This window comes from Sminthopsis crassicaudata, chromosome 2 (assembly GCF_048593235.1).
Source record: "Sminthopsis crassicaudata isolate SCR6 chromosome 2, ASM4859323v1, whole genome shotgun sequence".
NCBI lineage: Eukaryota > Metazoa > Chordata > Mammalia > Dasyuromorphia > Dasyuridae > Sminthopsis > Sminthopsis crassicaudata.
The window spans coordinates 52,607,462-52,631,344 of record NC_133618.1 but is presented as its reverse complement, the minus strand read 5'-3'; the positions used below and the strand labels follow the sequence as shown (position 1 = coordinate 52,631,344).

The 23,883-nt window shown below is 37.6% G+C and overlaps 1 protein-coding gene across 5 annotated transcripts in view; it reads right to left on the bottom strand.

Moving 5' to 3' along the window:
- Positions 1 to 23,883, bottom strand: part of LOC141553203 (vomeronasal type-1 receptor 3-like) — a 58,240-nt gene that overhangs the window by 17,487 nt on the left and 16,870 nt on the right. For 3 of the 5 annotated variants that reach the window (XR_012485314.1, XR_012485312.1, XR_012485313.1), the window contains exon 3: positions 486 to 643. Coding sequence is in view for 2 of the 5 variants with exons in the window: in XM_074285015.1 (XP_074141116.1) it covers positions 701 to 730 (30 nt within the window). In the remaining 3 variants the exon portion in view is untranslated. Of the gene's footprint in view, positions 1 to 485; positions 731 to 23,883 lie in introns of all 5 variants that reach the window. The other 2 variants (XM_074285015.1, XM_074285016.1) reach the window with 1 other exon arrangement.

The window sequence follows — 23,883 nt, the reverse complement described above, 5'->3', positions numbered from 1 at the left end:
AGAGAATGGAGCGACAGAGAGACAGACAAACAGAAAGTGACAGAGAGGGAGAGGGAGAGGGAGGGAGGGAGACAGAGAGAAAGAGAAAGAGAGAGAGAGAAGGAGAGAGGGGGAGAGGAAGAGGGAGAAGAAAAGGGAGGAGAAGGAAAAGGAAAAGAGGGGGAAAGAAAGGGAAAGGGAGATGGAAAAGGAGAGGGAGAAGGAAAGGGAGGGGAGAGGGAGAGGGAGAGGGAGAAGGAGAGACTTTATAAGTGACCAGTCTCTGGCAATTCCTTTGCTCTATGTGCTAAAAATTATTTTTTCAGTTCTTTCAATAGTAAAGAGAAAAATTTGAGTAATTAAATTCCTTCCCCAAAGCTTTTTTTTTGCATAAAAGGACTCATTTATTTTTAAGTGATTAAAGAGAAATATACAACATCACAGACTAAGCCCCAGTCTAACAGCCTTAGCCCAAGATCATAAACCTCAGAGTTATGAGCTCTCACCTTGGCTCAGACTTTCGACTCCTTCTGTGGTCTTGGCCAAGTTTCTTCAGGCCTCAGTTTCCATGTCTCTACACTGAAGATTCAAAACCCCTCAGGGCTTTGTAATTCAATTCCATTCATTTTCTCAGATGTTTATTGAGTGGCTAACATGTGCAAGGCTAGGAATACCAGGATGAAAATATAGCAGGCACTGCTTTTAGCATTAGAACACTATATTAATGTTCATTATCATTATCATTATTTTCCTGGAGAATAGAAAAAGTATACAAATAAATAGAAAACAAGATAAGGATAATCACTGGGAGTTTATATAGATAATCCTTGAGCCAAAGAAAGTATTCAGCTTTGTCCCATGACCTCTTCTGACCAACACCAAGGTCATTTTCTAAGGAAACGATGGTCAGGATCTATTACCCAGTCAATTCATAGAATCCCAGAATTTTTGAGCTAATTGGAACCTTTGAAGACCATAGTGTACAACCTCTTTAAAAAAAAAAAGCGTAGGCTTACCAAGAGGCAGGGATTTGCCAAAGTTCTCATGGTTCATTAGTAAAAGAAGTATATATTGAGCACAAGTCTTCTGACTCCATCTTTGTTTCCAGTATACCACAGTAATCAAGCTCAATCATTGGAGATAGAGCCAAAAGGGACCCTAGAAATCACATAGCCCCAGTCTCAACATAATATATAATAAAAAGTGGGACCCAAAGATGGAAAGGCGTTTGTCTAAGTTTATATAAGTGACATTAAGACCAGAGTTAATACTTTGAACTATTCAAGAAGGAGATCTGTCTAAAATGTACTGTCCTCTTCTCAGCTTTCTTAAGCAGAGGACACTAAATATAAGGAATAAAATTATTATCATTATTATTATTGCTAGAATTTGTATAATGTTACAAGGTTTACAAGGCACTTCAATAAATATCATTTTTATCCTAACAAAACTAGGAAATAGGTATTATTATTATTATTATTATTATTATTATTATTATTATTATCCCTACTTTACCCAGCAAAACACAGTTGAATGACTGAGGCCAAATGTGAGCATAAATGTTCCTGATTTCAAGTCCAGTGCTTCATCCACTATGCTACCTGCCTCCAAATATATATAGTATTTTCTTGATGTGTCAATTAGCATTAAAAATCAATTATAACAATGTTCCATTGTGCTTTGTTGTCCTCAGTGACCATTAGGCTATATGGAGTTGTTAATCATAGATTCTAAATGGCTAAATGTTAATTATTATTATTATGTCAGAAAGATCCTCAGAGTCCACTATTTATCCAACTCATACCTGATCAAGAATCCCCTCTAAAACATGCCCAAAGTAATCATCCAGCTCTGATTGAAGACCTCCAATGGGGGAAAACTCACTACCTCCCAAAATGGCTCAGTTGACAGGAGAGCTATGCTAATTACTAGGGGAAAGTAAAAGAGAGAATAAGCATTTGTAGATGTGCCAGACACTATGCTAAATATATATATATATATATATATGCATGTAAATATATATGTATTGTTTATATAAATATTTTATTTCATCTTCACAATATTAAGAAGTAGGATTAATTTATTATTATGATGATGAGGTTAAGTGACTTGCCCAAGATCACACAGCTAGTCAATGTCTAATGCTTAATTTAAATTCAAGTCTTCCTGACTATTCCTTGTACTATCCATTATGTCACTGTTAGTTAAGCCTATATTTTGCTATTTTCAATTTCCACCTGTGGCTCTTAGTTTTGTTTCAAGCAAGGGAGAACAAATCTAATTCCTCTTTCTTAGGATAGTCCATGTTGACTTGGAAGAACCCCAAATCATTCTCTTCATTAAACTAAGTATCCCCTTTTCCTTCCTCTGGTCTGCTTTTGACATAAACCTATGGCCCTTCCTGGCCTCTTTCCTTTGGATTCTGCCCAGCTTATCGTTGTCCTTTCTAAAATTTAGTGCCCAGAACTGAATAGTCTTCATAGTCTTACCAGGAAGAAGTATGGCGAGGGCTATCACCTGCCTGTTTCTGATTGGATACCAGGCATCTCTTGACTTAACACAACCTAATATTGCATTAGTTTTTATTTGATGGGGCATCTAGGTGGCGCAGTGGATAGAGCACCAGCCCTGAATTCAGGAGGACCGAGTTCAAATTTGATCTCAGACACAACACTTCCTAGCTGTGCCACCCTGGGCAAGTCACTTAACCCCAGCCCCAGAGGAAAAAAAAAGATCAACTATAGTTTTTATTTGATTTTAGGTTTTTTTTTAAGTTATCTTATAATATTATTGACTCATGCTGAGTTTGCTATAATCCACCAAGACTCATGTAGTTTTTTAAAGGAACTAATTTCTACTCATATCATATTAATAAAGTAACTTTTATTTGTAAAGTTTATTTTTGGACCTAAGTATAAGATTTTATAGGTTTATAGTTATTACATTTCAACTTTTTAGATTCTGTAGGTCACTGATCCAAGATACTAGAGTCAGAGATAAAAGGGAATCAGGCTTCTACACATGTAACATACGCACACAAGAAAAATGTCTAGAAACAAAAAGAAAATGAAAACCAAATAAAATAAACAAAGAGCATTGATACAACCATAAAATACTACCAAGCAATCAATCATCCTAAGTACCAAAAACATGGGAGAGGGCAAAAGAAGCCCTGCAAACTGTACCAAGAAATGTCTTAGGATGTTTAACACCACAATCAAAGAAACCAATGAAACAAAATTGGAAGTGTTAAGAAAATCTCAATATTAAATTTTTAAAAAGAGTTTAAACAAAAAGTTTTGAGTCACATTTAGAAATCAAGTGAAACTACACATCTGTCAGATTGGCTAAAATGACAGGAACTAATAACTATGAATGTTGGAGGGGCTGTGGGAAAACTGGGACACTAATACATTGCTGGTGGAGTTGTGAAAGAATCCAACTATTCTGGAGAGAAATCTGGAATTATGCCCAAAAAATTATCAAACTGTGCATACCCTTTGATCCAGCAGTGTTACTACTGGGCTTATATCCCAAGGAAATACTAAAGAAGGGAAAGGGACCTGTATGTGCCAAAATGTTTGTGGCAGCCCTTTTTGTAGCTAGAAACAGGAAAAGGAATGGATGCCCATCAATTGGAGATTGGTTGGGTAAATTATGGCATATGAATGTTATGGAATATTATTGCTCTGTAAGAAATGACCAGCAGGATGAATACAGAGAGGTTTGGAGAGACTCACATGAACTGATGCTGAGTGAAATGAGCAGAACTAGGGGATCATTATACACTTCAACAACAATACTACATGAGGATGTATTCTGATGGAAGTGGATATCTTCAACAAAGAGAAGATCTAACTCAGATCCAATTGATCAATGATGGACAGAATCAGCTACACCCAGAGAAGGAACACTGGAAAATGAGTGTAAACTGTGAGCATTTTTGTTTTTCTTCCCAGGTTATTTTTACCTTCTAAATCCAATTCTTCCTTTGCAACAACAAAAAAAAATTCGGTTCTGCACATATATATTGTATCTAGGATATGCTATAACATATTTAATATGTATGGAAATGCCTGCCATCTAGGGGAGGGGGTGGAGGGAAGTTGGGGAAAATTCGGAACAGAAGGGAGTGCAAGGGATAATGTGTAAAAAATTACCCATGCATATGTACTGTCAAAAAAAATTTTATAATTATAAAACTGATAAAAAAAAGAAACTTCCAGATACATAAAAAAGAAATCAAGTGAAAATGAAAACTTCATGCCACTATCCACATCACCCCAAAATTAATGTGAAGAATATAATTTAAAAAAAAAAAGAAAATCTCAGCAAATACACAGAAACAACCTACAGCAGATTCATTAACAACAAAAAGTGAAATCTGCTCAATGTAGAACTGCTGGCTGTAGACCATCTCAAAAATCATTAAATTTTCCAGACAATTGGGAAAATGACCAACTGGAAGATAGATCACAACATAGTCATCTAAGGATTGTTGACATCCCAGAGAAGTTAGAAAAACAAATGAATTTTAACATTATATTTAAGGAAATTTTCAAAGAAAACCAGAACTAGCAAAAATAAACAATGAAATAAAAACCAAAAGAATCTATAGCATGCCAACATAGAAAAACTCAAGATCTGACATGCTTGCAGACATCATAGTTAAACCCTAAAGCTATAACAATAAGGGAAAAAACTACAAATTACCAGAAATGCAGAAATCACTTCCAAAGTACAATAGTTATTGCAGAAATTGGGGTGCTTGCTTAAGTAAACTGAAAACACCATGAAGTTAGAATTACTATCTAAGGAGATGACATAGTGGACAGAGTGCTGAGCCTAGTATCAGGAAGACTTGAGTTCAAATCCAGCTCATCGCTTAGTAGCTGTGTGATTTAAGCTCTGTTTGCCTCAGTTTTTTTCAATGGTAAAATGAGAATATAATAGAATTTACCATGAAGGATTGTTGTGAGGATCAAATAAGATATTTGTAAAGTACATAGTAGGTGCTTATAAATACTTCAGGGAAGTAATCTAACAACCAAAGATATAAGGTTGATATATCTTTAAAAAGATAAACATTTGAAACAATCAAGATAAAAGAGTCGCTAACAAATTTTGAGAACCTTCATAGCATTATATTGGCTGAATAACTGAAGGTTTACAAGGGTATTTCAGGGAAATATAAAAAAAATTAAAGGAAAAATTAGAATGGTACATAATGTTAGTATGGTACTAACAAAAGGAAGCTCATTTCTTTAAAAAAGATGAAATGCTCATTAAAGTAACCTAAGTATGACAGTACTCTGTTTAGACCAATTCTGTTCATTTGGAACAAATGGTAGAAATAAGAATAAAGAATTTTTTATTTCCAATAGAATGACTAGAAAATATAAGCCTAACAACTGTGATTATTAATTATGACAGTACTTTGTTCAGAGAGAGTCTGTTCATTTGGATTAAAAGAAATAAGAAGAAAGCATGTTTTATTTCCAATAAAATGACTATAAAAAATATAAACCCAACAGCTGTAAGACTAAATTAAAATGGGTTAAATCCCCAAGAAATTAAAGAAGAAAAAGAAATATGGAATCTAATAAATTATTCTTTATAGGAATCACATTTAATCCAGAAAAATCTAGATAGATCCAAAATCTAAGAATGGTCTAAAAGATACCCTGCTACTGCCAAATCATTAAATCAAGAGTTCAGTAATAAGAGAAGAAACAATGAAGAAAAATACATTGTGCTAAAATAGGCCACCAAAATGAAATCATAACTATTCTAGAAAAATTTATAAAGGAAAACCTTACAGCCTTATAAGAAGAAATCATTTTAAGCCCACAAAAATCACCCCATTCTCAAGATATGATAAATCCAACAAAAATACAAATTGAAAAATTATGGAGATAAATGGAGAACATATATATGCATAAATATAAACATAGACATATAATGTAGAGAAAGAAGGAATTTAATGAAAACAAAACAAAACAAGCTCTTTGGTTGCATTCATAGACCTCACAGAAAAACTGATCATGATCAGGGCTTCTTAAATTTTTTTACTCATGATCCTTTTTTGCCCAAGAAATTTTATATGCCCAGTATATATGTATAAAGAATAATTATACATTTATAAGTATACAATATATATGTATCTACAATAAGTATATATATATATATATATATATATATATATATATATATATATATAGTATGTATACATTCTTCCCATGTCTCCCTTTAGGCAGCTAGGTTGTGCCATAGTGCACAGAGTGTTGGGCCTGGAGTCAGGAAGACTCATCTTCATGAGTTCAAATACGGCCTCAGACACTTACTAACTGTGATACTGGGCAAGTCACTTAACTCTGTTTGCCTCAGTTTCCTCATCTGAAAGAAATGGCCAACCACTCCAGTATTTTTGCCACGAAAATCCCAAATGGGGACACAGCTGAAAAACAACAAATGTCTTCCTTACAACTTGTCCTCAAATATTAGTAATAACACACCTTATATTTCTGGGAAATTTCCTACTGGGATCTCAAAATACTTTATTTGTGGCCTCTGTGATCCTGGATAGGTCATTTATCTTTATGAATCCAAATTTCCTTACCTATAAAATGAGCCCCACCCAGTGCAGGTCCTTAATAAATGGTTATTAAATTGAACCTTCTGCTTTTTTCCAAGTTCAAATGAGGTCCTAATTTCTCTATGAAGCTTTCCTTGACCCCTCTCAATTGCTAGCCTTCTATCCCTCCCCAAATCACTGAGCATTTCTTTGCACATCCCCCAGTAGAAAGGAAATTATTTAGAGGTTTTTGTCTTATTTCCCAGAACTTTGCTTAAAGTGTATATATGCTTAATACATTTGAATTGAATTAAGTTAGATTAAATTAGTGATAGAACTAGAAATATTTCAAGAACAAGTTCCCTTTTTTTCGCTGAGGCAATTGGGGTAAGTGACTTGCCCAGGGTCACATAGCTAGGTGTTAAGTTAAGTGTCTGAGATCAGATTTGAATTCAGGTCCTCCTGACTTCAGGGCTGGTACTTTATCCACTGTGCCATCTAACTGCCTCCATAAGCTCCCATTTTACAGATAAGAAAATTAAGAGTCAGAAAAATGGAATCACATCTAATCATTCTCAGTACCCTTAATCAAACTCGCCTTCTTGTTCAGTGTCCTTTCCATTGTAACAGAGGGGGGGAAATGTCCAGATAAGCAATTAAGCACACTAAAGGTAAATATCCATATTTGTAAAGGGAAAAACTGAAATGTAAATTCTGATATTGGCAATTGGTTCTGATCAGAGAAGACGACCAGTGATTTTTCTCTCCTCTTAGGCAAGAGCTTCTTGCCTAAATCATCTGTCTCAATTCTCTGCTTCCCTTGAGCAGTGACAAGACCTCAAGGATTAAATGCACTACATTTAGTGACAGGTAAATTGCTACAAAGATGTCCCACTAGAAAAAGAAAACAGAGCATTTCTGTATGTGATATTTGGGGAGGGGGAGGGAAGAGTAGACTAGATTAAATCCTGAAAACTGAGAGGTGAAGAAATAAGTGCTCAAAAATCCAGCCCCATGACAGATTGAGGGAATGAAAGAACTAAGATTTTAAGAACTATGGAGTAAGAAAATTTGAAGGAAAAAGAGGGGGCAAATGAGAGAGGGGAAGGGGCTGAAATGTGTAAGGGAGAGCCCTGTGATTTGAAAGCTAAGTTCATTTGTTTTGTTTTTTGCAGATGGGGAGGTCAAGAGGAAGAGGTGGGGGCAGAAGAAAAAAGAAGGCAAAAAAAATGGAAACGTTTGGAAGTAATTATTCCAACATCTTGCACCTTTTGACACAGTTGACGGGAATTTGAAATGCCAGATTTCTTTGCATCTCCTAGCTGCGGATTTCTTTGGATTCTGGATCTGTCTAAAGAAGCACTGAGCTTTCACAGAGCTGGGAAAACATATTGCAGCCCAAGTCTAAAGAGAGGAACTAAGGTTCAGCTGCTTGGTGGCCACGGGTCACCGGCCTCCCAGTCAGAGTATGAGCAGCAAAAGACACAGGATGTCCCAAATTCTGCAGAGAATGACTTGGAACCAAATGGAGCCACTACACAATGGTCTCCAGCTGGTAAAGGAAGAGGGTCAAGAGATGCCCTTGAACTGTGTCTTTGAGCATCTGAACTGCTTCTTCAGGAGACAGTAATAAGCCAAAATAACTGTCTGAGAGGTCTCTCATAGAATCATCTGATTTAGAACTAGAAGCAACTTCAGAGGCTATTGTTCGATCATGGCAAAGATAGTGGTTTGCTATTTGCTTTTTAAAAGCTTATTTTACAAATAAGGAAACTGAGACAAACAGGGTAAAGGGACTTACCCAGAGTCATACAGCTAGCAAGGGCTTGAGGCTGAATTTGAATTCAGATCTTCCTAACTCCAGGCCTACCACACTACCCACTATGTCAGAGCTTCTCAAACATTTTCCATTTGTAATCCCTTTTCACCCAAGAAATTTTTACATGACTCCGGGTATATAAATGTATAACCTAGGTATACAAATCAAAAATTTACTGCTAATAAATCATAATTTCACAACCCCCACCTTGAGTTACAAGACCCTCTCGGGAGTCACAAACCACAGTTTAAGAAGCTGGACACTATATCACCTAACTACACTACATATGTCAGACTTTTTTCAAAAATTTTATTGATATCTTTTTATAATTCACCTACATTCCCTTCCTGTATCCCTACTGCTTGCTTTCAACAAAGATTTTTTTTAAAGAAAATTAGGGAAAATTCTGTAAAAAAAAAATCTTAATGTCAGATTTTTTTAGATGTATCGGTTGATTTTGTAGTCTTTTTTTTCTTACTCTTTGTTACAGGAAATGGCTCTATGGGAGGAAGAAGAGGAAGGGATCCTTTGGGAAATATCAGTGATGCACAAACAAAAAAAAATCCATCTTTGTTTCAGGGGAACAAAAAAGTTAAAGGATCTGCCTTGGCAAAGACAGATTAGTATGGTGTCTGTTTAGCTACTCAGTTCCCAAACTCTCCTGGGAAAAATATCCTTGGAAAGATTAGAATATAGAGAGCTCATTCCTGGGAGTACAATGCAAGGTGGGAACTTATGTCACCTCTGTGTTAACTGGAAGTTCCTCGCCCTGTCATGTAGGTGGTCCTGGCCAGGTTTGCTAACAAAATCCGGGTGAGGTGAGGGACAAGAAGAGTGGTTTTCCCTTTATAGGGAGGGATTATGTCCTGAAAGCCCTTTTTTAACCTCAAATTAAGAAAGAAAAAGAAAACTCTGCAAACTCCCCAGATTGTATTTAATTTTTCTTTTTAAAAAGCAGCACATGCCGAGCTGAGCTGAATGTTCATTCATGTTCCTTATTTTTGAAAAATGTCAGCCTTCCAAAAAAATAATATGAAACAAGTGACATGTGCTTGACAGTCTAATTCAAGGGAGGAATTTTTTTCCTGCTATTGAATGTTCTTACATCTACATACAGTATTATGAATTTGGGGGAAAGTTTATGACTGACATTTGGAAATTGTTTACAGTTCAGTATCACTTGCCAAGGTATTTGCAGCCTGACACTACAGGCAGGCATCCAGGCTGTTGGAAGTTGTCATTGTGTTCAAAAAAATCAATAATCAAAGAAAGAATAAGGGGAAAAAAGCTTCCCAAGTGTGATAACAATGGAGACTTATTTTTTTGTTTGTTTTTCAAAATGTAACGTAAACAATGCCCCAGTGGAATGAGAAGATTCAACCCCGAAATGAGGTTAATAACCTCAATAAACAGCCAAGAAATGAGCGCATTTGTTCCCATGGATGAATCACTTGTTCTCAGTAAGGTTAAGGCTTAGATGATGAAAATCTTTTTTTTCTGAATAGTTTTACTCGAGATCAGAGCTATAACCAGAAATTCTGGTGCCTGGGGCAAATTCATAAAAAAGGGAAAGTTCTGCTCTGTATTACTGGTCATTTATGATAAAAACAGTAAAAAGGTAAGAATTATATAGTGCACTAAGGTTTGTAAAAGCTCCTTACACTCTCCAACCTCTACACTGTCTTTCTTTACAACCTCATCAGCTCCCATAGTGTTAATTATTATTTCTCTGCAGGTGAATCAAAGGTTTATTATCCAGTCCAAGTCTTTCCCCTGACCTTCAATCACCCAATTTATTAAGTACCTACTATGCACCACCAGCTATGCTACGCTTCAGTCACATATCACTAATTGTCAATCAAACTAGATGCCCCAAAGACACCTTCAGTTTAATATGTTTAAAAATGAACTAAATGGGGCTAAGTGACTTGCCCAGCATCTGAAGCTGAATTTGAATTCAGGTCCTCCTGATTCCAGCCTTGGCATTCTATCCACTGAGCCACCTATCTTAAATATAGGTATATATACATACACATTTTTTATTTTATTTTTATTTTTTATTATTTTTTTATTTATTATAGCTTTTTATTTACCAGATATATGCATGGGTAATTTTACAGCATTGACAATTGCCAAACCTTTTGTTCCAATTTTTCCCCTCCTTCCACCCGCCCCAATCCCCCAGATGGCAGATTGACCAATACATGTTAAATATGTTAAAGTATATATTAAATACAATATTAGTATATAATACATACACTTATTTACACACATATGTGTATATACACATATATATACCCACATACATGTTTTGTATATGTGTGTATGTAATTTTCTGCCCCATTAGAATGAAAATTTCTTAAGAATAAGGATTTTTCTTTCTAACTTATATCTCCAGTAGCTGTGTGACCCTGGGCAAGTCATGTAACCCCAATTGCCTCAACAACAACAACAACAAAAGTCTTTGGTGATTGATTGACTTGCATATATCTTTACATCTCTTAATCTTCAAAACAACCCAATGGTAAAACTGATGGGACCTTAGAAATCATTCTAACACAACTACCTCATTTTATAGATGAGGAAAGTGGGACATAGAGTAGAATGCCTTGCCTAGGATTCCACAGGGAGTTTATAAATCTTGATTTTAGATTAGAAAGACTCTCTGAATTCATGAGCTGTCTGAATCTGTAAGTTAGATCATATGTAAATGGATAGCATTAGGAATAGAATCACTGAAGATCCAGGATTTGAAATCAAAATAAGCAAAGCCTGGTAAGCTAGTAGGGTTGTGTTTATCTAGCCAGCACTACATTGCCTGAGATGGCTGTTTGTTCTTCATGCTTAAAAAGGGCCAGAATGACATCCCTACATGAGACGAGTGGAAGCATTATGAATAATTTTAGAAAATCAGAAAGTGTCCTAAATGAAAATTCCATAAACTAATGAGAGTGATCGTGAGTATGATGACAATGACCACATCTAGCTTTATATGTCAGTGCTTTATGGTCAGCAACGCACTTTGCAATAGTTCTATTATTGGATATTAAATATCCATTATGTGCATAGCCAGCCCTGCAGTCAGCAGTGAAGGCAAAGGACAAAAATCAAAGCATCCTCTGTTCTCAAGAAGACTATAATCTATAATTACAGAGATGCAATGTGTTCATGAATACATATGCTACAAGGAAGAGAGTGATAGAGGTAAAGGAGAAATACAGACAAATGTTGGTATATGAAATATAGAGGAAGAAAGAATACTGAGATTAAGAAATAAAGTGTAGCATGAGCCCTGGAGTCAGGAGGACCTGAATTCAAATCCAATTTCAGACGCTTGACATTTACTAGCTATGTGATGAAGGAAGGAAGGAAGGAAGGAAGGAAGGAAGGAAGGAAGGAAGGAAGGAAGGAAGGAAGGAAGGAAGGAAGGAAGGAAGGAAGGAAGGGAAGGAAGGAAGGAAGGAAGGAAGGGAAGGAAGGAAAGGAAGGAAGGGAAGGAAGGAAAGGAAGGAAGGGAAGGAAGGAAGGAAAGGAAAGGAAGGAAGGAAAGGAAAGGAAGGAAGGGAAGGAAGGAAGGAAGGAAGGAAAGGAAGGAAGGAAGGAAGGAAGGAAGGAAGGAAGGAAGGAAGGAAGGAAGGAAGGAAGGAAGGAAGGAAAGGAAGGAAGGAAGGAAGGAAGGAAGGAAGGAAGGAAGGAAGGAAGGAAGGAAAGGAAGGAAGGAAGGAAGGAAGGAAGGAAGGAAGGAAGGAAGGAAGGAAGGAAGGAAGGAAGGAAGGAAGGAAGGAAGGAAGGAAGGAAGGAAGGAAGGAAAGGAAGGAAGGAAGGAAGGAAGGAAGGAAGGAAGGAAGGAAGGAAGGAAGGAAGGAAAGGAAGGAAGGAAGGAAGGAAGGAAGGAAGGAAGGAAGGAAGGAAGGAAGGAAGGAAGGAAGGAAAGGAAGGAAGGAAGGAAGGAAGGAAGGAAGGAAGGAAGGAAGGGAAGAAGGAAGGAAGGAAGGAAGGAAGGAAGGAAGGAAGGAAGGAAGGAAGGAAGGAAGGAAGGAAGGAAGGAAGGAAGGAAGGAAGGAAGGAGATAGGCAGAGAGAAAAGGAAGACATGCATTACTATGTTACTGGAAAACCAGAAGCAGTCAAATGATTCTTCCCTTTATTTGCTGACAACCTGGATGAAGGAGAAATGACAGAAAATGAAAAAGATACTTCATTCCCTGTACTATCTGAGACTGGCTGCCTGCTGGTTAGAGAACCAAGTTGAAAAACATGTAGTGTAAAAGATAAGACATTCTTCCTAGAGGTCCAAAATGAAAGATGGAGATGGGACACAGAGAGAGAAGAGAAGAAGAGAGGAGGGGAGACTTCAGAGAGAAACAGAGACAAAAAGGAGAGAAAGAGAGACTAGTATTATATCTGACAGTTAACAGCAGCTATGGAACTTCCAAAACAAATTAATCACAAAATTAAGGGTTAGGAAGAAATCCCCCCTCAGGACACAAATCTTGTTTGAAGTGGGATTTCTTTTTGTTTGTTTTTATGACTGTTTCTTCATCTGTAAAATGAGGGGGATTGGCCTAGATACTATCTAAGGTCCCTGCTAGCTCTGACATTCTCTGTTCTGAGGCTCCTTCAAAATCTGACATTTTATATTCTGAAAAGTCTTTCAGCTCTGACAAACGAGATTCACTAATATTGTCTCTTGCATGGATAGTAAAACAATCTTGAAGGAACCACATGGGGGTGGTAAGCATAATTAGAAAGCAAATTATGAAATTATGGTTGTGAGAGGATCGGTCTCTAAGTTCATTGTTTATTTAGTTGATCGATAAGCATTTATTAAGCACTTACTGTGCTAAACACTGAAGATACAAAAAAAAAAAGCAAATTTAATCCTTAAAAACACTCACATTCTTGGAAAGTGGAGAAAAACATGCAAATTACTATATACATGGAAGAGATAGACAAAGTTAGATGAAAGGCAATCAGAGAAATGAAGGCTTCAGTACCTGAGGAGACTAAAGAAAGCCTCTTGCAGAAGTTATGATCTGGGTTCAGTCTTAAAGGAAGTCATTGGGATAGGTGAGGGAAGAGTATGGGGGAAATAGCCAATGTAAAGGCAAGAAGGTGGAAAACAGCATTCTGTTCAAGGAATTCCAAGAGGCTGGCTCATAGAGTGCATGAAGGGTACTAAAGTGGGGAAGATTGGAAAGATAAAAAGGAGCCAGGTTAGGAAGAGCTTAAATGTCAGACTAGGGGAATTCATGATCTTTCTATATAAACATAGTAAAGTATGTGTGTAATTAATTTGATCATAGAGGCTTGCCAAATTCTACTATCAACAAATAGATTGAATTGAATTATCATCCAAATTATCAAGATTCTATTTTTTATAACTTCAAATCATTGATTCAACTTTGCGGATTTATGGAATGAACCATGATGGGATCTAGAGAGATAAAGATTAAACAAAACAATCTCTGCCCTCAAGGAGCTTACATTCTAGTAGGGATGGAAGATAATGGAAGATAATTACATAAATAACAAATATAAATCATGCCAAGTGGATTGCTGGCAAGTCTTGAGAAGTAAAGTAACAATTGGAAGATAAAAATCAGGGATGGAAGCCAATTTCTTATATTACAGGAAACTGAGGCCCAGATTGGGGGAAATGATATGTCCAAGTCAGAAAAATAATAAAAGCCCAGGTCTTCTAACTCCAAATCCAGCCTGGTGTCCCACTACTCCATGCTTCCTCTCTCTGTTGTCTTCATAATTGATATGCCTCTCTTTGGAACCTGATAAGCAAATATGTGGACAACTACATATGTACCATAGTGCGTGGAGCACCAGGCCTAGAGTTAGAACTGAGTTCAAACCTGACCTCAGACACTAACTAGCTGTGTGGCTCTGGGCAAACCACCCTGTTGCCTCAGTTTCCTCATCTGTAAAATGAGCTAGTGAAGGCAGACCACTCCAGTATTTTAGCCCCAAAAAAACCAAATGGGGACACAAAGAGTCAAATATGACTGAAAAATTCAACAAGAAAATGTCCTTTAAAAAATGAAAACAGCATTTGTTTCTACTATCTTTAGTTAAATAAAATACATCATTTTAGGAGATATCATATTAAGAGGATTGACTTTTAAGTCAGAGGTCTCAAGTTCTATCACTTAAAACCATATTGTTTGTTTCCTAAGGTGTAATATCAGATTAAATGAATTTGCTAATGCTTCTCCCAGCTCTACGGAGATGATGGGGACTAGGGTACCTACATTTATAAACAAAATAGCTGGTGAAATTATAAGGGAGATAACCAGAGAGAAATAAAGCATTCCCATGATTATTCATAAAATAATGATCCAGGAGAGGTGGTCAGCAATCAGGAGAATGGATCCAAAAGCAAAGGTTCTCCAGAGCAGAAAGTGGATATGGCAAAGACTTTGCCAGGGCAGTCAAATATTAAAACTCTCCTGGATTGTGTTGTGTTTCAAGACAGTTGCAGCACAAATGATAAGAACTAGAACAATAATGTCTTCTTTGTACAGACAGTCTTGGACAAAGACTGCTACAATGATCCAACGACAAAGTTGCTGTTGATTAATCATCTGGCATAATTACATCCGAAATAACCTGGTACTCCTCAGTGGATAAATTCCTCATAGAATATGAATAGACAGTTTTCAGAGGAAGCAATTCAAACCATCAATAACCACATAAAATGCCCTAGATTACTAATAATTAAAGAAATGTACATTAAAATAGCTGTGAGGCCAAAAAAGTTAACTAAAAATTGACGTGCAGGAGAGCCTAGGGGGAAAACAGGCGTATTAATGCATTCTTGGTAGAATTGTCAACTAATCCAGCCATATAGAAAGCAATTTAGGACTATGACTAAAAAGCTATTAAACTCTGTACACTCTTTGATACTAGGTCTGCACCCCAAATAGATGTACAAAATATATATCTAATAAACATGAGGTAAATTTTGTGGAATTCATTTTGCCCTCAAGGAGCTTCCAATCTAATGGGAGAAGACAACACATAAAAGGAAGCTGAAGAATGGAAGGAGGGATAGTCAGAGGATACCCAGTATGATGATTATAACGGTGAAGCAGAGCAGTTGCTGACAAATGTCTTTATCCTGTTTATCCTGTGACATATTCTGGATAATTATTCAAGTTTCTATTTCATTTTCCATGTGTAGAAGCAGGATTTTAGGAGATCATTAACTGTAACCTTCTTATATGGAAGGAAAGAAAGTCATTCAAAGTCATGCTTCTCTTGCTTATGGCCAAACTGGAATTTGAGCTCTGGTGTTCTGATTCCCAGACCCATACCCCACTGGGTTTCTTAATGATCTCTCTTGAACCCATTCAATTGCCATGTTTCAACATGAAGATGGAAAGCTCTGGATGGTCACCAGCTGGATCTCATTCAATAGCTGTGCTCTAGGATTTCTTTGAGTAACTCCCTCCCTATCCCTTTCATCCTGAGCCTGCTGCTCCTCAACATTTCTCCAGGTGCCCGATCTCTATCTCTGAAATCTCTAAAATAAATCCCGTGTGTCTTTCACAATGCTGATGAATTCTGCCAACTGCTCCATGCCTCCTTGAGCGTAGTAAGGTGTTAAAAATAACTGACATTTAAAGTTGGCGAAGGGCTTCACATATATTCATCTCATGTGACTGTCCCAAAGACCCACATTTCAAAGATGTGGAAACTAAAGCTCAGAAGGGTCTACTGCTAGTCAATGTAAGAGGAGATATTGGAGCCCAGTTTTTCCAGAGTCCAACCCTAAAATTCTTCAGGAGGGGAAATGCACATGCAAAATGTACAAGGGCAAAAGAAGCAAGGACAAGATTGGGGTCCAGTTTCATCCACTGTATTCTAGTCAGAGTATTGCTTCCCAAACTCAGAACTACATCTCCTTATTCAATGGTCTTAGGAGGGCTTTCTCTGCTACCTAGAATGGCTAAGAATACCCAGCTGCCTCCAGGTCCAGCTCATATGCCAGGTCCTACAAAAAGCCTTTCCTCATCCCTTTAGCTGTTCATACTTTTTTCATCCTTCTCAAAGTATCAGTCATACGCTTCCCTGTTAACATTTAACATTTCTTCCACAATTACCATATCCAATAGCATGTGGGCTCTTGAGGGAAAGAACTGTGTATCTGATCTTTAATTCTGCTTTTGCATCTCTAGCACCTAGACTAGTATTTGCACTTACTAAATGCTTATTAAGTGGAATCCAACCAAATCCCTTCATTTTACAAAGGAGAAAACGGAGGTCCAATAAAAATTGAATTGGCTTTTCCATGGTTACACCCAGCAAATCAATAACATTATTAGAACGAGATCCTTCAGGGGCAGCTAGATGGCGCAGTGAGTAGAGCACCAGCCTTGAATTCAGGAGGAACCAAGTTTAAATCTGGTTTCAGACACTTAACACGTCCTAGCTGTGTGACCTTGGGCAAGTCACTTAACCCCAGCCTCAAAAAAAAAAAAAAAAAAGAATCAGATCCTTCTTGATTATTTCAGATTCTCTGTAACCCCTGTTTAGAATTTTCTTGGCAAAGATAATTGTGTAATTAATTCCTTCTCCAGCTCATTTTTACAGATGAGGAAACTGAGACTCATCCAGGATCACACAGCTACTAAATATCTAAGACCAGATTTGAACTCAGGTTTTCATGACTTCAGATCTAGTGCTTCACTGTGCCACCTGATTATCTTTAAGTTACCCTAAGAAAGACCTAAATTAAAGTACTATCTATGGCAGATATGACAGTGGGTCACTCACATAACCTCTTAGTGCTCCCAGGCAATTCTCAATGATTGGAAGTATTTACAAGTTGTATGACCTTTGATAAATAATTTTACTTATAAATAAACTTATAAATAACACTGTAGAACTCAGTTTCCTCAGCTGGTTAATAAAGGAGTTGAACCAGATGTCCTTTGAGTTTCCTTCCAGCTCTAAAGCTATAATTTTATGTTACATTCTACATTATAAATGAATCACCAATCTGCATTAATGAAATAAATTTCTGCACCAGGAATTCCATACATTGAAGAAATCATAGGTGCAAACCATTTCCTCCACTTTATCCCCCAAAGATTATGTTTTACATACATATATGATCTACATATGTGCATGTTTGCCCATCACAAAACCTTGGTGAATTTAGGTACAGCAAGTATTATTGTACTCCTTTTCCAAATGAATAAACAGTCTCAGAGAGATTAAAGATTATAGTAGTTAGAAAATCTTTTTATTTATAGAGTTTATCTAATCTAATCCTTTCATTTTCCAAGGGTAGCTAGATGGATGATACTCCAAGCTGGAGTCAGGAAGGCCTGAGTTCCAATTTAGCCTCAGACACTTACTTAGCTGTGAGACCCTGAGCAAATCACTTAACCTCTATTACACGGGTCCTCAAACTTTTTAAATAGGGAGCCAGTTCACTGTCCCTCAGACTGCTGGAGGACGGGACTATAGCAAAAACAAAAGCAATGAACAAATTCCTATGCACACTGCATATATCTCATTTTGAAGTGAAGAAACAAAATGGGAACAAATCCAATATTTAAAATGAAGTAAAATTAAATCAACAAACTTACCATTATTTCAATGGGAACTATGGGCCTGCTTTTGGCTAATGAGATGGTCAATGTCTGGTTCCATATTTGTCGCTGCTAGTTGTAACAAGTGATGCAAGCGTGCATCCGTTAGTCTTGATCTGGTTGGAGATTCCAAATGTTTCATTCTAGAAAAAGTCTGTCACAGACATAAGTGCTGCCAAAGATGGTTGCCATTTTGAGTGCATGGTTCCTGAGATGAGGATATGTCTCAGAGGGGAGAGATGCATAGAAATTATGAAGGCTGCTTGACTTGAATGTGTCTTTCAGAGAGTCACAATTCTGCAGTTCAGCCAGTTCCATTTGGTAAATTGTATCCACATTTTCAATGTCACTAGAAAATGGGTTATGGAAAAGCTGTATGTCCTGTTCATGGAGATGAAGCTCTTCAAATCTAAGTTGGAACTCCTTTTGCAATTTTTCCAATGAATCCACATGTTTTGTTTGGGAATGCAATCAGCAGTTTTTCTGCTAACAGATTTTGAGTTGTGGGGAGATGGCAGAAGTTTTCCTCCTTCACTTGTCTGATGAGGAGACCTAATTTTACTTCAAATGCTATGACATGTGATTGCATATCACAGATGAGCTTCCCCTTTCTTTGAAGTTGCATATTGAAATTGTTGAGTAGCTCTGTTACATCTGTCAGAAAGGCAAGGTGCCATTTCCATTCTGCATCATTGAGCTCTGGTACTTTGTTTTTTGAAAGCAGAAAAGTTGTAATCTGTGGAAGTAAGTTTCAAAACTCTCCCTCGACTCAGCCAACGGACTTCTGTGTGATATAGAACATCTTCACACTCAACATTTAGCTCAGACAGAAATTCCTGAAATTGTGATTTATTGCATTAGCTCTAATGAAGTTAACACAAGATACCACAATTTTCCTAACAGAGTCCCACTTCAGTGATTTACTACACAGCGCTTGTTGGTGGATGAGGCAGTGTATGGCTATTGGATGAGAATGGTTATGTTTGTCCATCTCTTGGTTAATGCGAGCAATTACTCCTTTCTTAGATCCCACCATGCTAGGGGCACCATCAGTTGTCACACTGGCTAGTTAGCCCAGTCCAGCTCCAAACCATTCATAGTTTGGCAAACCTTTTCATAGATACCCTCTCCTGTAGTTGTTGCTTTGATGCTTTGCAGTACAGCAAGCTCTTCTATGACTTCAAAATAATCATTCATCCCACAAATAAAAATTAGAAATTGTGAAGAATCACAAACTTCATTGCTTTCATCAAGTGCCAAGGAAAAATATGAAAAATTTTTTGTGGAGTTTTTGCAAATGCTGATACAGATTGTCTCCTATTTCTCCAATCCTCCGTGTAATTGTAGGTCCTGAAAGACTCACTGTACTAAATAAATCAGCCTTCTCTGGACACATCTCTTTGGCAACAGAAAAAAAGACATTCTTTAACAAATTCTCCCTCCACGAACGGTCTGCCAGTGCGTGCTATTAGCTTGGCAACTTGAAAACTTGCTCTCGTGATGAAATATTTAGCTGTTTCTGCTTCACAAAAATATTTTGCTGAGTTGTCAATGTATTTTTTAGTTTTAATAGTTTATCTTTTCTCACTTCTCCAACCAAACAATCATATTTATCTTTATGCTAAGTTTCATAGTGTCGACGCAAATTATATTCTTTGAACACAGACACTATATTCTGGCATATCAGACATACAGCTCTTTCCTTGTACTGCATGAAAAAGTGATCATAAATGCACTGTTCTTTGAATATCCTACACTCCAAGTCAATTTTTTTCTTGACATCATTATTTCTAAGGGATTCCAAATTGCTATTAGTAAAATACCAATGTATATATACAGCGCTACAAAAACAATATACCAGCAATAATATTGGCCACACAGAGACATATAGACTGCAAGGCCCAACTTCCTCCAAGCTGCCTCTGCGCTGTGATGCCTCCGTTTCCCACACTCTCTCCCACTTCAGACCCTCACTGCACACAAGTCACTGCTCAGGCGGCCCTCCCAAACACCCTGGCTTCCTCTGAATCCTGGGGTCGATTCTCATGATCCAGCACTTCATGATCGTATATGTTGCACTTGTAATTTATTATAATCACAGGCAAGATTGTGCATATATGTCTATAACTGCACAATATATTGTATGTGCAGAATGAGCTTCAGTGACAAATCATACATTGGGGCTTCTGGGGGAGGTCATCATGTGACTTGAAGCTGCACAAGTGTATGAGACCTTAAGAATATGGAGGGGGATGAAGCAGTACACCAGCTCGGCACCCTCTCATACTCAGGATAAGTGGGGGGGCACTAAGGTCAGATCCCCAGTGATTATAAGGTGATGACATATGTTAGCAATATTCCATCTCTTTATGAAACTACAGAACATACACAAAATGATAAAATTGATGACCACAACAGCCAGACATGAGGTCACTATGGATACAGGGCCACGGCCTGGTATCAGGAGCCTCACTCTGGGAGACAATAGCAGTCAGTACTGCAACATGTGCTAGAGAGGAAGCCATTACATTGTCATTATAGCATAATGACAATGATAGAATCAAACTGGGACTTGTAGTACTAACTGTTACTATACTCACGCACCAGACACAGCCCATATATTCCCCCTGCAGCGGCTATGACATGCGCAGCATGCACTGTATATCCCTCACATCTGTCTGTTGTATTTACTTTACATTACTTTACAAGGCTGTGGGCCATCAGTTCTCTGTCTTCTGCATTTCTCTTCCTTCCCCACACCATACACCCCAGCCTGAGAACTCACCTCACCTCAGTATTATTGCCTCACACTCTGTCTCTGCCACCTCAGCCCAGAGCCGGAAGTATGCATTGCTAATGCAAATTTAGGCCGAACATCACTTAAGGTCTGATTTTGCCATAACCCGGCAGGCGGCATAAACGTCCTCAGTGGCTGCATCTGGCCCACGGGCCATAGTTTGAGGACCCCTGACCTGGAGAATGGACTCTTTGAATTGTAGACATTAAGGATTGTTTCTATTCTATCCCTCTAGATAACAAGGACATGAAAAGATTTGCCTTTTCAGTGCCCAGTGTTAACTTAGCTGAGCTTTATAAAAGATATGAATGGACAATTTTGCCACAGGGAATGAAAAACAGCCCTACTATGTGTCAAATGTATGTTGCTGCTGCTCTTACTCCAGTAAGAAAAGCATTTCCAAAAGTAGTGTTATTACATTACATGGATGATATATTGGGATGTGCACCTGAGGAACAAATGTTAGAAGCATGTCTACAAAAGACCATGGAAACACTAAGGGACTACAAATTGCACATAGCTCCAGAAAAAAATTCAAAGATATGCTCCTTTTCAATATTTAGGATATCAAGTATACCCTAAGGTACTTACAGTACAAAAATTCTCCTTAAGAACAGAGAAGCTAAACACCTTAAATGACTTCCAGAAATTGATAGGAGATATCCAATGGATGCATCCAGTGTTAGGCTTGACTATCTATCAATTGCAACCATTATATGACATTTTAAGGGGAGACAATGCTTTAAACTCACCACGTCAGCTTACAAAAGAAACTCAAGAGGCTTTGAGACAAGTTGAACTGGCTCTATCCAATGTGGTTGAAAGAGTCACTCAAAAACCGCTGGAAATATCAGTTTTTGCTACACAAGAGGCACCCGCAGCACTCCTTCATCAAGGAGACAGTGTGATAGAGTGGGTGAACCTCCCAGCACAACCAGAACAAAGCCTTACTCCTTACCTAGTAATTTTATTAAAATTATTTTTTTAAATTATTAAATTATTAAATTAATTATTAATATTAAAAATTTATTAAAGGCCATTAAGCGAGCACTACAATTATCTGGGATAAGACTTGACAAGATATACACCTTTTATACTAATGCACAAGTTAATGTGTGCTGTGAAACCATCCCAGAGTGGCAAATTTTACACATGGGTCTCCATTAAAGATAACCAGACTATTACATAATTGGCGATGGATTCTTGAAAAGGTTTCTAAAGTTCCTCTTAAAGGACCAACCATCTTTACAGATGCATCCAAACATAATATTTGTGCTGTATACTCTCGTGACTTAACTATAAAGAGAGTAGTCAGAACTCCTTTTCAGTCCACTCAGCAGAATGAATTGTATGCAAACATTCTAGCTCTTACTTATTATCCAGGAGATATAAATATAATATCTGATTTGGCCTATTCAGTAGGTGTGATATAAAGAATTGCCACAGCCCAAATAAAATTTGTAGCCTCTAATATATATCAGCTCTTTATGGAACTTCAAGAGCAAGTGAGAAAGTATCCAGGTAAGATTTATATCTTGCATATCCATTCTCATAGTGGACTTCCAGGTCCTATTTTTGATGGTAATTCAAGGGCAGATAACCTTCTAACCATGTTGGCCAATACTCCATTATTTCAAGAAGCCCAAGAATCTCATTTTAAATATCATCAGGCTGCTTGAGCTTTACATTTATAATTTGGAATAACAAGAAAAGAAGCTAGGAACATAGTAAAAGCCTGTACAGCTTGCCTTCCTTTCCACACTACTACACTCCCTCCAGGGAAGAACCCTCATGATTTGAGACCTAATAAAATTTGGCAAATGGATGTGACCCATTATAAATCTTTTGGTCATCTGTCTTTTATCCATGTTGTGGCAGACACCTTTTCAGGATTCACTTTTGCAACACCAACAGCAAAAGAGACAGCCCGAGTGGTCACTGAATTCTTTATACAAGCATTTGCAATTATGAGTATGCCACAAGCAATAAAAACAGATAATGGACCTGCATATACTTCTAAACATTTTGCACACTTCTGTGCACAATATAAGATTTTACACACCACTGGCATACCCTTTAATCCTCAAGGACAGGCAATAGTAGAGAGGAGAAAGAGAGACATTAATCCAAAAACAAAAGAAAGGGGGAGCCACAGATAACCCTAGAGAACTTCTAAATTTAGCCCTTTATACTATCAACTTCTTGATTTTTGACAAAGATGAACTGGCTCCGGCAGACAGGTTTTATAACCCGCCAGAAGGGCAGTGTCCAGTGTGAGCAGCTCCACTGTCCTTAGATAATAGCCAGGTGATGTGGAGAGATCCAGAAAGTGGTGAATGGAAGGGACCAGATAGGTTAACTGCTTGGGGGAGAGGGTTTGCTTGTATCTCTACAGATGGAGAAGAAATCAGATGGGTGCCAACAAGCCGTATTCACCTTTTCCATCAGAGAGAGACAGAGCAGACCCTTGAAACAAAGGAGAAGACCCAAGAAATATCAGGTGGTTCTGTTGTTGACTGTGCCCACCACTGAAAGAGCATGGCAGTTATGGCATTTCACTCATGGACTTCAAAAGCCTCAGGAATCATTGAATTCTCTGAGACATCATAAAACTGTTGTAGGACTTAAAACCCACAGGAATCATTGGATTCCCTAACATATAAAAAGACTGTTGCAGGACTTCAAAAACTTCCAGGGATCATTGGATTCCCTGGCACACGAAGCAATGGACAATAGATTGGTTTTAGACTATCTCTTGGTTGCTGAAGAAGGCGTATGTGTGACTGATGTTTACATACCCTCCTTCTAGGACTTCTGGAAATCTTTTACAACACCACGTTGATTCATATTGCTTGTTATATCACTACTTGCATGTACAATTCATGTTTGTTACACCACATTGAGCCTGCACTGGCTGGGGGGAGAGTCATCACTAATAGCCTGTGTGTTATTGCTATGTGCTTATGTAATACCTCCCATGCTGATGGGTTTGTGCATACCTGTTTCTAATAAAACCCTTCAGCCCAGAAACCCGCTAGCAATCCCCACTTCCCTTTGGTGCTTTTCACCTCCCTTCCTGAGATGTCAGGGGGGGGTGATCA